The following is a 14472-nucleotide window of genomic DNA, read 5'->3' as shown; positions in this document are numbered from 1 at the left end:
CCTGACCTCCAGATGTGAGAGGCCAACTTCATCAGAACCCCCACATTGCCCTCAAGGGAGATCTCTCTGGCTCTTTCTGACCTGGCCAGGCAGCAGGAGACTGGCTGGGCAGGGATGATTATGGTGTGTGTGAGGGAGACAGAGAATCAGGGCTGACAGCAGGCCTGGGGCTTCCTACAGTGGCTCATGGCCTTCCCACTCAGTGACCTAAGGCCATCTGCTCACCCCAAGGCTATCTCTTCTCAGTTCTCCTTTTTTCTACCTCTGGCTGCATATCCTCCCTTGTTCCCTGTCATTTTGCTGGAGCCCCACTCCTGTTGCCTGTAAGTGGCAGGGGTGGGGGGATGGGTCAGAACTGCTTCCCTTCCAGGGTCGCTCCTTCCCTCACACCCAGGCATCTACACTTGCCAGGCCAGTGACGTGAGCTCTGGCCTCATCCCCAGTGCTGCTGTGTGGCTTGGGGCTCATGGACACACCGGCCCCGGCAGCACCACGGCGGGGGGAGGAAAATCTGGCCTCAGGGATGAGTAACTGCCCAGCAAGGTCAGGGCTTTGGCCTGGCTCACCTTCTCCTCTGAAGTGCTGACCACCGACCACCCCGAGGGTACCCTGCCGTCACAGGTCAACTCTGCCTGAATGCTAGGGGTCCTCTCGCCGGAGAGCCCTCCCTCCTCCTCCCCCTTGCCCTCCCCGCCCCCCCCCCCAGCTCTGGGCCCAGGCCTGGGGTGGGAAGGGGACCCTGGCGCCGGGGCATGAGGACTGGGGACGTGCGGATACTAACGACCTGCGTACTGCTGCACTCCAGCGTAGGCCTGCTGCAGGGGGTCCGCGGCGGTGGGGCTCTGCGCTGCGGGGGAGCCAAGGAAGCAGAAGTCAGCGGTGCCCACCCAGACCAGCCTCTCCCCAACCGTGCCCACAAGACGATGCCGTGGCTGCATGGCTCTTTCCAGCCACCGTGGCGTCTGCCCCACCCTGACTGGGGGCTGGGAACGCAGGCTGCCGCCGGCGTGGGGGGTGGTGAGATGGGTGGCTCCCTGAGGAGGCTGGCAAGGGCTGGGAAGGGGATGCCAGAGGAGGGCTTGACCACGAGGGATTTGGTGGGAAGATCCTGGAAAAGGGCTGAGGAACTGTGGGTGAGGAGGCTAGAGGCTACCAGGAGGGTGGTCTCCTCCTCACTTATCCCCAGCACAAGCCAGGGGCAGATCCCACCTGGGTAGAATAAAGGGCATGAGAGGCTTCATCCCGTCACTCTGTCCTCCTGGGCCACCCATGCCTGCTCAAACCCAGGCACCTCTCCATTAGTCTCTGGGGGTTTGCCCCAGGCATGGAGGTTTTGCCTTCCGAGGCCATGACTGCGACACCCTCCCCAGGGACTAACCACACAAATAAGGTCTGCCCCGTGGGCTGGGTAAGGGGTGGGGCCCACTGAAACTGAAGAACCATGAGACCAAGGACCTTCCTCCCACCTGATGCCATGAGTCTGGGATGCCTACCGCCCAGTGTGAGGAGAGGAGCCTTAGGCTGATACTCTGGCAAATAACTTGGATTAGCTGGACTGGGGAGAAGGCTTGGCTCATTTCTGTTGCCCCTGTTGGGTCTACAGGTGCTGTGGGTAAAGGCAGTGTGGGCACTACCCTTGGTGACCAAGGCCACCGATGACTGACATGGGAGGGGGCTGGCCCTGGAGGCCCAGGGAGGCGAGTGGGGACACATCCAGCCTCAGTATGTTTGAGGCAGACCGGTTAACAGAGCAAGGCAGGAAGAACATTATCTGGGCTTATCTGCTTGGCAACCCAGGCCAGCCAAGCTAACTGGTAGTGCTAGGCTTTGGGGCCCACAGACTGGGAAGAATTCCCAAATTTCCCTTCCGAGCTCTTGTCCCAAAACCGCTCAGGAATATTCCACTAGAACAATAGCTCCCGAGCTGCAGGGGAGCCAAGGGAAGATCCTGGGGCGATAGTCTTTGGACACAGCGTGGATGGCAGCAGGGAAGCTGGGCCCAGGAGGGCACTGCTCAGAGCGGGGAGCTGAAGATGGGTCAGGACGCAGGTCCCTTCCTGCCTGGGGTTGTCTCGGGACAAAACCCTATCCCTCAGCATCCTTCACAGTGGAGACTGGAGCCAGGAGCTCCCAGTGGTGCTGGTGCTGGTGCTGGTGCTTGCTGGGCTGGTCTCCTCCTCCTTCCTGCTCTCTCTGCCTGACTCCTCTACTGGCCCCAACTCTCTAGCTTCGTCCCCTTGGTCTTCCCAGCTGCTCAAACACAAAGTGCCTTTATGCAAATTAGAAAAAGGTGTCTCTTCCTCTGGCCAGTTTGGTGGCCGAGGCAAAATCTAACCCGCACCACTTCCAGGGCAGCTGTCCCCAGAAGAGTGCCAGCACCAAACAAGTGCTCGGCAAATACGGTGACCCACAGAGTGAACGGGCCTGAACGGTTGTGAGAGCTGCCCTTCAGGGGTATTAAGTCGCGGCAGAGGTCACACTGTGTGCTTCACACCTGCTCTCCATGAGCAAGAGGAGAGAATGGAGAAGCTACCCAGGCCTAGGAAGTGGAGAAAAGCATTTCTGAGACCCCTCTCCCCTTCTCTGCTTAATGACCTCGTTAGTAACTGCCAAAGAGTGAACACTTTGAAGGATCTCGCTCATTACAGCGGCTCCAAACTCCGCATTTAAAGATGGTAAATTAATTTTTTTAATGTACTACTTTTCTCTTTTCCTTCCCTCCATCCTTCCCTCCTGCTCTGGCAGGGAATTGTTTATGGGATGTGGCAGATTGTTACAAATGGGGGAGAGGAACATTTCCAAATTCCGTGGGGGAAACAGCTCACAGATGCTGGTGGGGGTGGGGAACAAACAGGTTTGTCAAAATCTAGAGATCCAGATGGGCTTGCAGGCAGGGAGGAGGGGGGAAATGAAACCACCCAGATGTGCTGGGGACTGGATCTCCCAGCCCATGAACCTGAGCAGGGAGGAGCCCAAGAGCCTGAGATTGGTGGGGTCTCTCCCGCCTCCGGCTTGCCAAGCCCCTCCCTTCTTCCCTGACCAGCCTGGAGTCTTCGTCCTTCAACAACACTCCAAATCCTCTGGCCCTGCCACTTCACTCTGGGCTTCTCTGGCCTCTTGTCTAGGCAGTGAGGGGAGAGGTGTGGAGCAAGCACTGGGATCAGATCAGAGACAACTCCAAGGTCAAAGTCAGGAAATTCTCCTCTATTTCTTGCTAGCACAGTGACCTTGCACTCAGCTGCTGGTGGAATGTTCATATTCTATGGATGTCTGGGCCTCACTCCAGACACTGAAATCAGAATCTCTGGGCTTCTGTGATTTCACAAAGTCACCCAGAGGGTTCTGATGAGCAACCAGAGTAGAGAGCCCTATTTTGCCCCCCAAGCTGACCTCTTCTGTCCTAGTTGGGCAGCCCCTGCCCCGGCCAGGCAGGCCCCCCCGGTTTCTGCACCTCCAGGGCAGCCCCCTCCACAGAGGTGTGTTCCTTGTTCATCCTCACCTCTCTAATGCCTACCCATCTGTTAGTGGATCTGGGCCTCCTCCTCGGGAAGCTCTGTTGGGCTTCTTCAGCCTATAGAACTCTCCCTTCATTTGAATCCTTTAGCATCTCGAGGCAGACAACATTCACTCTTGATGAACTCTCTTCTGCCTTATTGTCTCCTTATGCTGTGAATGTATATTGTATTCCTGGCTGCCTTTGAGCTCCCAGGGGATTAGGCCCATGTCCTGTTCTCCTTCTGGGGCCCCCTTTCATCTGGCACAGACTGGGAACTTACTAGTACTTATGGGGACTCTGTAACCTAGTCATCTGCCCTCCAGGAAGGACAGCACTCTTCACATCTCCATCACTTTGCCCCTTGCCAGTCTGCTCTAGGGCTTTAGGCCCAGCTTTCCTGCTCTCATGTCAGTCTATCCACAAAATCAGAGAGAACAGCTGCTTCAAGTCAGCTGGGTGCTCTCACCACGAAAGAAATGCTAAGTTTGAGAGGAACAAAGTTAATCAGGAGCCTACATCCTAGATCTCGTGTGCCTGAATTGATGCTAGAAGCGCTCGGGTGCTAGCCAATGTTCTGATTCCCTGTCCCAAGTGCTGACCATGGTCGCATAGGGATCCAGGGACCCAACAGAGGCCAGGTTGCCAATTTATGTGCCTTTGCTTCCTTCCTACAAGAGTTTTTTCCTACTTAACACTAAGTATGATTATCCTCCTAGCATCTATCTCTTCACTTCCTATGGGTCAAATTCACCCTCAATTAATTTGCAGTTACTAGCCTCTCTACCCGACTGTACAACTGTGTCTATTGTCTTCTCTGTCCTGACGGAGCTCCACAAATGGGCTTCTTTCTCACCCTCAGACTGGCACCTCTCCAAGAAGGAGAATTTTGTCTCTTCTTCCCAACCAGGGGCTCCCTGAAGGAGGGCAGGAAGCTAGCTCTCTCTGATCACATTTGGGGTTTTACCAAGGAACAAACAGAGGGTAGGAGACACATGTTCCCTGTTATAACACCAAGGGCAGAGACGGGATGGGTGAGGAGTGTGTTGCATGGGGAAGGAAGGGTTACCAGACACGCTTACCTGGGTAGGGGTGGATGCCGTTAGCAAACACAGCTTCCGCAGCAGGTTGCCCATTGGCCTGTGGGGGGAGGCCGGTGAAGCCGTTCACCCCAATGGGGGATGGGATGCTAGGCACAGCTGGTGCAGTGATGCCTGGAGGGGTGCTGCCACCTGGTTCCAGAGGTGGAGAGGGGTGGAGAAGGAAGGGAGGCAAGCGGAACCAAGGTGAGGAAGGCCAGCCCATGGAGCTCCACCCATTGGCTCCAAGGGCCTTGGAATAGACCTAGACTTTACCTACCAACTCAGTTCTATCTGTGAATCATGCCTTGGGTTATCTCCCTGCATGGTAACACCACTCATCCCAACTGCATCCATCCTTCAAGGCAGAGTCCAACTCTAGCCTACCCCATAAAGACTTCCCTGACTGGTGACCGCAGCATGACCTTGGACCTGCAGCACATAAACTATTCTCAGTGTCCTTGACTTTGACCATACTTAATTTTCCTTTCATCTTTTTCAGTGGTTATTGCTCACCCTGGCAAAGTCAGGATGCCTTGTTTAACCACTAAGGGGCTTCTAAGTTTCTGGCTTTGCTCTCTTCTCTGGATCACAAAGGGGCTGATCTGCCTCCCCACCCAAGAGTTTTGCTACTCAGGTGGAGGAGGTACTAATTCTGATGTTCCCTTGCCCTAAGGGAAGAGAGAGCCCTTTGCAAAGTCCACAGTCAGCCCTGTTCATACATAAAATAAAACACTTTGGTCTCCTCCAGTGGAGGCAAAGGTGATGCTCACTGTGGCAAGGGTAAAGTCAGGGTCAGATGACAATACCCTGTGCCTTCCCTATGCCAGGTGGGTGGAGCCCAAGGTGTGGATGGCATGGTGATTGTATTGGAAAGGGCCTTCCTCTTCATGTAGGAAGCAGGGTCTCTCTACAGCTCCTGGATGTCAGGAAGGCTGCTGGTATGGTGTGGGAACAGAGAGCCACGGAAGCTTGATGAATGAGAGTTTCAGGTGTTGGGGCCAGCCCTTGGGACTAGACAAGGGTTTCTTAATTTTGGCACTATTGACATTTGAGGCCAGACATTTCCTTATTGTGGAGAGCTGTCCTGTGCATTGTAAGATGTTTAGCAACATCCTTGGCTTCTACCTACCAGATTACAGTAGCAGGCCCACCCCGCAACGAGTTGTGACAACCAAAAATGTCTCAGGACATTGCCAGATGTCCTAGGGGGCAGAGGGACAAAATTGCCGGGGTTGAGAATCGCTGAACTGAACAAAAGCCAAGATCCAATTAAGAACATGCTTTGTGGGCTGCCTGCGTGGCTCAGTCCGTTAAGCATCTGCCTTCGGCTCAGGTCATGATCTCAGGGTCCTGGGATCAAGCCGGGCGGGGAGTCTGCTTCTCCCTCTCCCTCTGCCTCTCCCCCTGCTTGTACTGTCTCTCTCAAAATGAATGAATGAATGAATAAATAAATAAATAAATAAATAAATAAATAAATAAATAAAATCTTTTTTAAAATTTTGAAAATTAAAAACTTTTTTAAAAAAAGAACATGACTGGGTGCCTGGGTGGCTCAGTCGGTTAAGCGACTGCCTTCGGCTCCGGTCATGATCCTGGAGTCCCGGGATTGAGTCCCGCATCGGGCTCCCTGCTCAGCAGGGAGTCTGCTTCTCCCTCTGAACCTCCCCCCTTCATGTTCTCGCTCTCTATCTCATTCTCTCTCTCTCAAATAAATAAATAAATCTTTAAAAAAAAATAAAATAAAAATAAAAAAAGAACATGACTTGTGAAAGGGGTTATTTCCAAGCCCCCTGTCCTTTAATAACTCCTGATGTCCTCTCTTGCTTACTGTGCAGTTGTCTTGGGAAAACCCAATGAGTCTAAGTTGGGTTAAAGAAAAATGAAAAAAATGGGGCTCCTTCTGTGGTTAGACCAGGAACCTAACAAGGTCACAGAATGGGCAGGGGTCTTTACCCCTCAGACCTCAAAGGGAGGTGTTTTCATGCGAATTTCTTTCTAGAGATCTACAAAAGAGACCAAGATGAATTGCTTCCTGACATGGCTCAGTAACTTGAGTGAAACTGTCATCACCTTGAAATCATGTCATTGACAGCATGGGGCCCACATTCCATCTTCCCCTGGGTCCCCAGGGATTAGAACATTCTTAAGGCAAACTTCTGGAGGATGAGGCCTGCTTGGGCCCATACATGTGTGCTCTTGCCATAGAAAGGTCCCTTAGTAGATAAAATTGGCCAATCAATAGGTCCCACCCTGAGTCCAGCTGCTTTCCTGCCTGGCCAGGCCCCGTGTTGGTACCCGCCCACTCACCTGAGGTTGGGGTCATGGGTGCGGCCGCCAGGCCATTCATGTTGAGGGCTGCCATCTGCTGCATCTGGGCGGCGGCGAAGGCAGCCATGGGGTTCAGGTAGCCGCCCTGCGCGACTGATGCCATTAGTGCCGCTTGCTGCTGCATCAGCTGGGGCAGAGGAAGCGGAAAAAATATCATGCGCTTCCGGGGGGGCAGCCCTCCCCACCAGGGGGCTCAGCTCCCAGAGACCAGCCTCCTGGGGGGGCCCTGAACCCCAGGGAGTTCGGCTCTATCTCTCCACCCCCACTGCCTGAGAGAACTGTATTCATAAGTCATGGTAGGGCCTTAGGGACTCTAAAGTTGCAGGGTGGGGGTGAGGGGTGGGACTGGCTCCATGGGTGTTGGTCAGCCCTGTGAAAGGTCTGTCATCCGTGGAGATGTGACACCCGAAGCTCTAGAGACATGGTAGATGAGCCTCTGTAGAACTAACTTGGCATGGATTTGTTTAAAATGGTCTTCACTTGGAATCAGCAACAGCAGGATCATGACTAGAACTCTAGGCACCCCCAGTGTTGTCATAAAGGAGAGTGGGGACTGGGTAGGTCGTGGACATGGCTAAGTTTGGACACTGCTGAACAAGTGAAGTAGGCTGACCTCTTTAGATTAGGAACCCTGGCCTAGCTCAGTGCCACACATGTGGGGGCTGTGGTCACAAGTCTGGGGGGGGTGGGCAGCTCAGAGGAGATGTGGACAGAGGAGGCTCCAATGTGGAAGGAAGAAGTGGGTGGCCATCAGCATGAGGCAGGGTCTGGGGGGACTGCAGGGGAAGGGCGGGTGTGGGGGACCCCTGCCAGGAATGCCCAGAGGCCTGAGGCCCCCGTTCCCTGAATGAGAGCGGGAATACAACAGCCACAAGCAAACACCTGAGCCTCTCTCCGCACTTCCAAGTGGTGCCTCCTAGGGTTTGAGGAGCGGAAGAACGCTGAGGTAGCCCACCTGCTGCCTGGCTCAGAGGCCTTCTCTCTAGCTCTTCCCCTTTAGAACCAGGACAGCAACCCCCTCCTCCCCGCAGCCACCCTGCATCAGCCTAACCTTGTCTTAACCCCCTCTGGCCTCTACTCCCTGGGTTCATTCCTCACCACTCCTCAGGCCCCAGGGCAGCAGGATGCTCTGGGCCAGGAGCAGGGCTCCCCTCAGCACTGTTAGGTGTCCTTGCTCTTTGGGGCTCTGAGCAAAGTGAGCTAGAGAACAGCTGCGGCCCCCCCCACACACACGCGCGCCCGGCTGTGCCCCCACTTACTGCCTGTGCGTAGGCGCCGTAGGCCCCGAACGGGATGGCCATGGGGTTGAACATGCCCATCTGGCCAGCCATCTGCTGCATTCGCCGCATCGTGCGCTCCTTGTCAGTGTCGGCAAACTTGACCACCAGACTGGATGAGGCTCCCTGCAGCCATTACTGCGTGTGAGGCCCACTTGCCCCAGCTGCCTCCTCTCCCGGCTGTCCTTGCCTCCAGCCTGGAGGCACCAGATCCTCCCCAGGGCATACGGGCGGCGGCGGGGAGGGGGGGGGCGGCGGTAACGGAAGGCTAGCTCCCGCGCTTGCACTCGCCCAGCCACTCGCCCAGCCGCTCGCCCAGCCACTAGCCCAGGCACTCGCCCAGCGGTCTGGGATCTTAACCCCACCGCGGGCGTTTTTATCTAGGGGCAGTCCAGTTCCTTAACATCTCTGGGCCTCGGAGTCCTCGTCTGAGAAATGGGGATACTGATAATGCCTTCTTGCCTCTCGGGGAGGCTGTGAGCCCCGCACGGTGTGCACGGAGCGCAAGGGCAGGCGGGGTCCTGCGGGGCTCTTGGTCCCTCCCTCCGGGGCGCCGTGCCCGCCCCCACCCCACCCCCACCCCAGGGTGGGGGGCCCACTCACCGGCATAGTCTGGCTGCCGTGCAGGGCGTTGATTGCGGCTTGCGCCTCGGCGTGGGAGGAGTACTTCACAAAGGCGCACCCTGGGGGGACGCGAGAGGCTGAGCCACGGCACGAGGGCCCCCAGGAAGGCCAGAGAAGCGCTATAGGGCTGAGAGGCGGGGCACGGGAGGGGCGGAGGGGAGAGGGCACATCCCAGATGAAAGCAGAATGGGTGACCCACAGAGACTGAGAAAGAGAGACACCGAGAAACGCAGCGACACAGAAAGACCTGGGCGGGCCAGAGAGTTAAAAGACCCCTGAAGTCTCTCTGCCCCTGTCTGGACTCGGCTAGTGGCCATCCCTTATGCCCAGGCCGGGACCGCCTCGCCCCTTCCAAGCATGCTTCCCTGGCTCGGTCGCAGGTTGGTCGCGGCCAGCTGGAGACGGCCCAGGACCTGGTGGTCAGTGAGATGCGCGGCCCGAGGCCTCGCCCTCCCGCTCCCCCGCCCCGCCCCCACGCACCCTTGCTGTTGCCATCCGGCCCGCGCAGGATGGTACACTCCTCGATGTTCCCGAAGGCCTCGAAGAGGCGGCGCACGTCGTCCTCGGACTGCTGCTTGTTGAGCATGCCCACGAAGAGTTTTCTATCTTCTGGAACAAAATTAGGAGATGCTTACCCGGGCCAGGGGAGCCGGGCTGCACCGGGGCGGCCCGGGGGTAGGGCACGACCGAAGAGGAAGGGGGGGAAGGGAAGAGCTGGGCAAGGGAGAGAGCTCATAGCTGGAGAGGGAGGGCTGGGGTGTGGCTAGAGCAGGATGGGCCACAGGGTGAGGAGGTTGGGGGAGAGGGAGAGCATAGCCAGAGGAGGAGGTGAGGAAGGAGGGTTTGGGCTGGATGGCAGCGACTGTGCCCCCTCCCGCCCAGAAGGAGCAAGGCCACTGGTCTGGCTGCTCACCTGTGGCACACAGATGGCCCACCGGTCCTTTGGGCAACTCAACATTCGCTCCCTCCATCCTCTTAGACATACGCTCACTATCTTCTTGAGCCACCTTCACCCACAGATGCCAAAATTAACTGACAACAGGCAAGTCTGCCACAGGGCCTTTGAATAGGCTGTTCCCTCTGCCCAGAGTGCCTCCAACATCACAAGGTTGAATTCTCTTCTTCTAGGTCTATTGCTTCCTCATCAAGGTCCCTCTTTCCGGCTCTCTTTAATTCTCTGTCTCAGCTCCTCCCTCTGATGGCCCAGGTTTCAAAGGACAATCATTCACTGCCTTGCCTGTGTAGCTGGTTTCGGTCTAGCTCTCTCCCTGCACCCCATGTCCTCTCCCTGGGGGAAGAGACGAGGCTTTGGCTGGAGCAGCAGTACCTGACACATAGTTACAGAGTGGAGGAATGAACGCCCTGTGCCATTCCTAGGGTCACACCTTCTTTCTACCTCACATTGTTTTCACCTCCATCTGGTGTCCCTTCCTGGATCTGGCCCTTCCTATTTCAGGCAGCAAAATTTAGCCCTGGGCACTTTGGGGGGGGGGGCTGTTCCTGAAGGCTGGGCAACCTCACCAGCCTCCCCCTCCTCTTGTGTTGAGTCCCAAGTGGTTTGTTGACACCACTTGGCCTGACCATGTGCTTAGGGTAACAGGGATCACACTGGGCTGTGTGGATCTGCAGCAGCTCGGGGCTGCCAGAGATTTCGAGTCCCACAAGCTTACTGCAGTGTGGCCTTAACTCCTCCCACTGAGGTGGGGTCTGTGCTCCTTCCCCTTGGACCTGGGCGGGGCTGTGAGCGCTCTAACCAATAAAGAATGGCAGAGGTGAAGCCTGCTGATTTCTGCGCTAGGTCATAAAAGGGATCTGCTTCTACTTGGCTCTTTGAGGATGCTTCCTCTATGGAAGTCAGCCACCCTGCTGTGAAGGACTTACAACGAGGGCACATAGAGAGTCTTTATGGAAAGGAACCCAGGCCCGCAGCTGACAGCCCACATTGACCACTAGACATGTGATGAATGAGTCTGCAGATGATTCCAGACCCCAGCCTTTGAGTCTTCCAGCTGAGGCCCAGACATCCTGGAGCAGAGATAGGCCTTCCTTCCATGCTGTGTCCTGTCTGAATTCCTAGCCTGCAGGATCCATGAGTGTAACAAATGGTTGTTTCACACCACTCAGTTTGGGGCAAAATTGTTATGCAGCCATGGTACCTGGCACAGAATCCCTGCGGTAGCAGCGCTCAGCAGGTACTCACTTAGATGTTTGTTGACTCTCCAGTGACTGACAAACACAGGCACACACAGCCAAGGATGCAGAAATGCACACCCCCAATTTGCAAATGGCCTTGAGTTCCTGGTTCCTCGGAATGTGAGAGCATTCTGGGACCGCGTCCATCTGTGCTCAGGGTGGTTGGCACCTCCTGCCCCAGAGAGCCCCTCCCCTCTTGCCCACACTGCCAGGGGAGTTCACATAGAGCTGAGGGACTGTCCTGGGGTCTAGAACAGAGCAGAGGAAACCAACTTTTTGGTTGGTTTCCTGCAAAGCTGCACAGGCCACCCCAGAGTTCTCCTCTTCAGGAAGCCCTGACCTCTGCCCTGCCAGTACCCCTTAGCCCAGAGCACCCAGCACTGGGCACCTTCTCAATGATGAGGGGGCCCTGGGTCACAGTGCCTTCCATGCCCCGCAGGGCATCATTGCCACTTCCTGCTACCAGTGCCGGACTGGGGCACACCAGCACAGCCCTTCACCAGTAGTGGGCTTCAGCCAAAGCTCTGGGGCCTGGAGCCCTAGCCCCACCACCTGCCCTGCCTGGGCTGCTTGACCTGGCTTCTGGGGCCATCCCAGGACCAGGCACACCCTGGCCCCATCTTCAGGGCTCTGGGACTCCAAAGTCTGGGCTGGGAAACCAAGAAGAAGGAAGGAGAGAGAGAGAGAGTGGAGTGGTGAAGCTGAGGAGGGATGGAGGGAGATGGGGTTAGGGCCAGAGGGAGAAGGAACATGGCAGAAAGGGAGGAAAAAGAATCAGAAACAAAGAGGGGCACCTGGGTGGCTCAGTTGGTTAAGCATCTGCCTTCAGCTCAGGTCATGATCTCGGGTTGCTGGGATGGAGCCCCGCATCGGGCTCCCTGCTCAGGGGGAAGCCTGCTTCTCCCTCTCCCTCTCCCTCTGCAGCCCCCCCCCCTCCCAGCCCCCCCCCCGCCCCGCCCCCCCTCCTAAAAAAAATAAAAAAAATCTAAAAAAAAAAAAAAAATAAGACACAGAATGCAGAGATGGGCAGAGGAGAGGCAGAGAGAGAGGAGAGAGGGTCAGGGGCTTATGTTGAGCTCCCAGAAGCTGCAGCAGCATTTTGCATGAAGTGGACAGAGCATTTCAAGTCTTCAGGAGTGCTGGGACGCGGCAACTCTGCGCTCCAGGCCGGTCTAGGGCTCCCCCTTGCCCCCAGGGCCTTTTAAAGACCCCCATTAAATGGGATTTCCGGAAAGACAATGAAGTAAAACCCCCTGCCTCCAGCTAATCCCTGGCCCCCCTGCTTAGAAATTCCGTCTCCTCCCCGGGAAGGAAAGGGGGAGGGAAGAGTAGGCCCCTCCTCCACCTGAACCTGATTCAAATGCTGGGACCACAGCCCGGAGCTTTCTCCTCTCTCCTGACGTCTGAATGTATTCCTTTATCATCATTATGACAGCCTTCTGATTGCATTAAAATTCATCCACACGTGCCTTTCTATCCAGCCACTTTCCTTTTGCCAGTTTTCTTCCCCCTAATTTTTTCGTCCTCTCCCCTGAAATCTTGCCTTCCTAACAGTTCTCCATTCTAGACCAGGACCCTTCCTTCTGGAGGACTTTACAAACATGTAGGGGGCCGGGCTCCTCCTATCCCTGACCACCCAGATTTCCCCAGGGAAACTGCAGCTAGCCTTGCCTTTCTGGAAGACTGCAAGAAACCAAAGAAACCTGCTCCATATTTACTCCCCTAAGGGTTCTTGGGTGACCCACCCCATCCCCACTCAAATGGTGGTGGTTTCCAGGATCCTCAAATGCACCCCGTTTGTCCCCTCTTCATTTCCACTGGGTTTTGGTGTGATTCTAGGGATTCTCTTTCACACCAGAGGCTGGAAGGACTCTGAGTCCAAGGGTGGATCTTCTTCGGGCCCAGGCCCTAGGGCTAAACCCCAGCTCCCCTCCTTACAGATGTATAACTGCTTCCCATCGGGGGCTTTAGGTCTACAAAATGGGAACACTCAGTCCTGCCTCAGGTGGTAGATGCTAGGCTTCCAAGAGATAGTACAGGGACAGGACCTGGTGAGCAGTTACAACATGGAGGGCCATTGCTCAGGGTTCTCTATTCAGGAGGAAGAGGAAATGGAGTGCCACCTCCCCTTCATTTGCCCTACCCTGATTTGGCCAGGGAGGGCCACCCCCTGCTGTGTGTCCTAATGGGGAAAGGTTATCTCTGGGGGAGACCAGACTCAGGCTGTGGCTGACCAGCTGAGATGGACAATCTCCCCCTGTCACCCTACCCCCTGTGACCTCCTCCCGCTCTGGCTACTTTCCCGAGGCGCTGTCCCTAAGTTGTTCTCAGATGACCAATGGCACTATTTGCTGGTGTCTTGGATCTGATGCCAACCTAGTGAGAGTCTCAGAGGATGACTCAGTTTCCCCAGCCAGTTCCCATCCTCTCCAACATCCACACAGACCCCTAACTCCGGCGACAGGCCGAGCAGTCCCTGAGCACGACCTGCCTATCGGAGGTGATGCAGGGTTCCTGGGGGTTGTTCTCACTCTCCCCTGTAAGCCCTGGGCCTTAAGTCCATTGCCTCCCACGGCTGGGGTATGGGGGTGTTGTTGCTCCTCTGAGGAGGTGAGCCCAGGAGAGACAGGGGTGGAGATGGGCTGAAGATGCCCCTGGGTGGGAAGTCATAGGGCCCAAACATGTGAGCAAGGGGAAGCTAGTGACTGGAACCCAGTATCTTGCCCTCAACAGAGCCCAGCTTGGGGTAGGGCAATATGTTCATATTCCGACTCTCAGGGCTGAGTCCAGTGCCAAATTGCCCCAACCCTCGAGTCTTCACATGGGCTCCTCCTGTCAAGAGACAGAACGAGGGAGCATGCTCCTCAGTCATTTCAACTGTTTGCTAAGCACTTTCTCCGAGCACTGTTCCTGCAATAGTAATGAGAGAGGTGAATCTGCTCACTGGAGCTGACATCCATCCCCTGACGGGGACACAGTCACTGGAGCTGATGTCCATCCCCTGACGGGGACACAGCCCATCTGCAATAAACCACTTCTAAACAAGACAAAGGCCACTGGGGCTGCCACACTGTGGCCCCCAGAACTAGTGTGCCGTCCCCAGAGGGAGCAAGGCCACAGAGTGGCAGAGCTGGACAGGGCCCTGGATAACACCTAGGTCCCACCTCTTTTCAGATGAGGAAGGTGGAGCAAAGGGGTTGCTCTAAGACACACAGTGGCAGCCTCTCAGGGTCTTGACTTCCCAATCCCATGACCTCTTGTTCCTGCCTCCCTGCTCTCTCCAAATGTGAGTGCCTGTGTCTGAGGGTGTGGGGAGCACCTGGGGTTCTGGGGAAAGGGAGTATGACACCCCAGAAGAGCTGGGCAACAGAAAGTAAGCACAGGTCCTCAGCCCTGCCTGGACCCACAGAGAGCAGCTCTGTTCTCTGTGCCCTGTGTCCTCCCACTGCCAGGGACTGGGCAGAGTCTACAGCAC

The 14472-nt window shown here is 56.1% G+C and overlaps 1 protein-coding gene across 34 annotated transcripts in view; it reads right to left on the bottom strand.

Annotated features, from left to right (window-relative positions):
- Positions 1 to 14472, bottom strand: part of CELF4 (CUGBP Elav-like family member 4) — a 296354-nt gene that overhangs the window by 21905 nt on the left and 259977 nt on the right. For 19 of the 34 annotated variants that reach the window (XM_025886536.2, XM_073898279.1, XM_025886539.2 and 16 more), the window contains exons 4-9: positions 9285 to 9413; positions 8784 to 8863; positions 8163 to 8306; positions 6883 to 7030; positions 4576 to 4725; positions 782 to 847 (exon numbers count right to left, since the gene is read on the bottom strand). In XM_025886536.2, the coding sequence (XP_025742321.1) occupies positions 782 to 847; positions 4576 to 4725; positions 6883 to 7030; positions 8163 to 8306; positions 8784 to 8863; positions 9285 to 9413 (717 nt within the window). The remainder of the gene's footprint in view (positions 1 to 781; positions 848 to 4575; positions 4726 to 6882; positions 7031 to 8162; positions 8307 to 8783; positions 8864 to 9284; positions 9414 to 14472) is intronic. The other 15 variants (XM_025886537.2, XM_073898280.1, XM_025886541.2 and 12 more) reach the window with 1 other exon arrangement.

Source organism: Callorhinus ursinus, unplaced genomic scaffold (genome assembly GCF_003265705.2).
Source record: "Callorhinus ursinus isolate GAN/ISIS: 27379988/994484 unplaced genomic scaffold, GSC_fseal_2.0 scaffold11, whole genome shotgun sequence".
Classification (NCBI taxonomy): domain Eukaryota; kingdom Metazoa; phylum Chordata; class Mammalia; order Carnivora; family Otariidae; genus Callorhinus; species Callorhinus ursinus.
The sequence above is the reverse complement of the archived record's forward strand: the minus strand, read 5'-3'. Positions and strand labels throughout refer to the sequence as shown.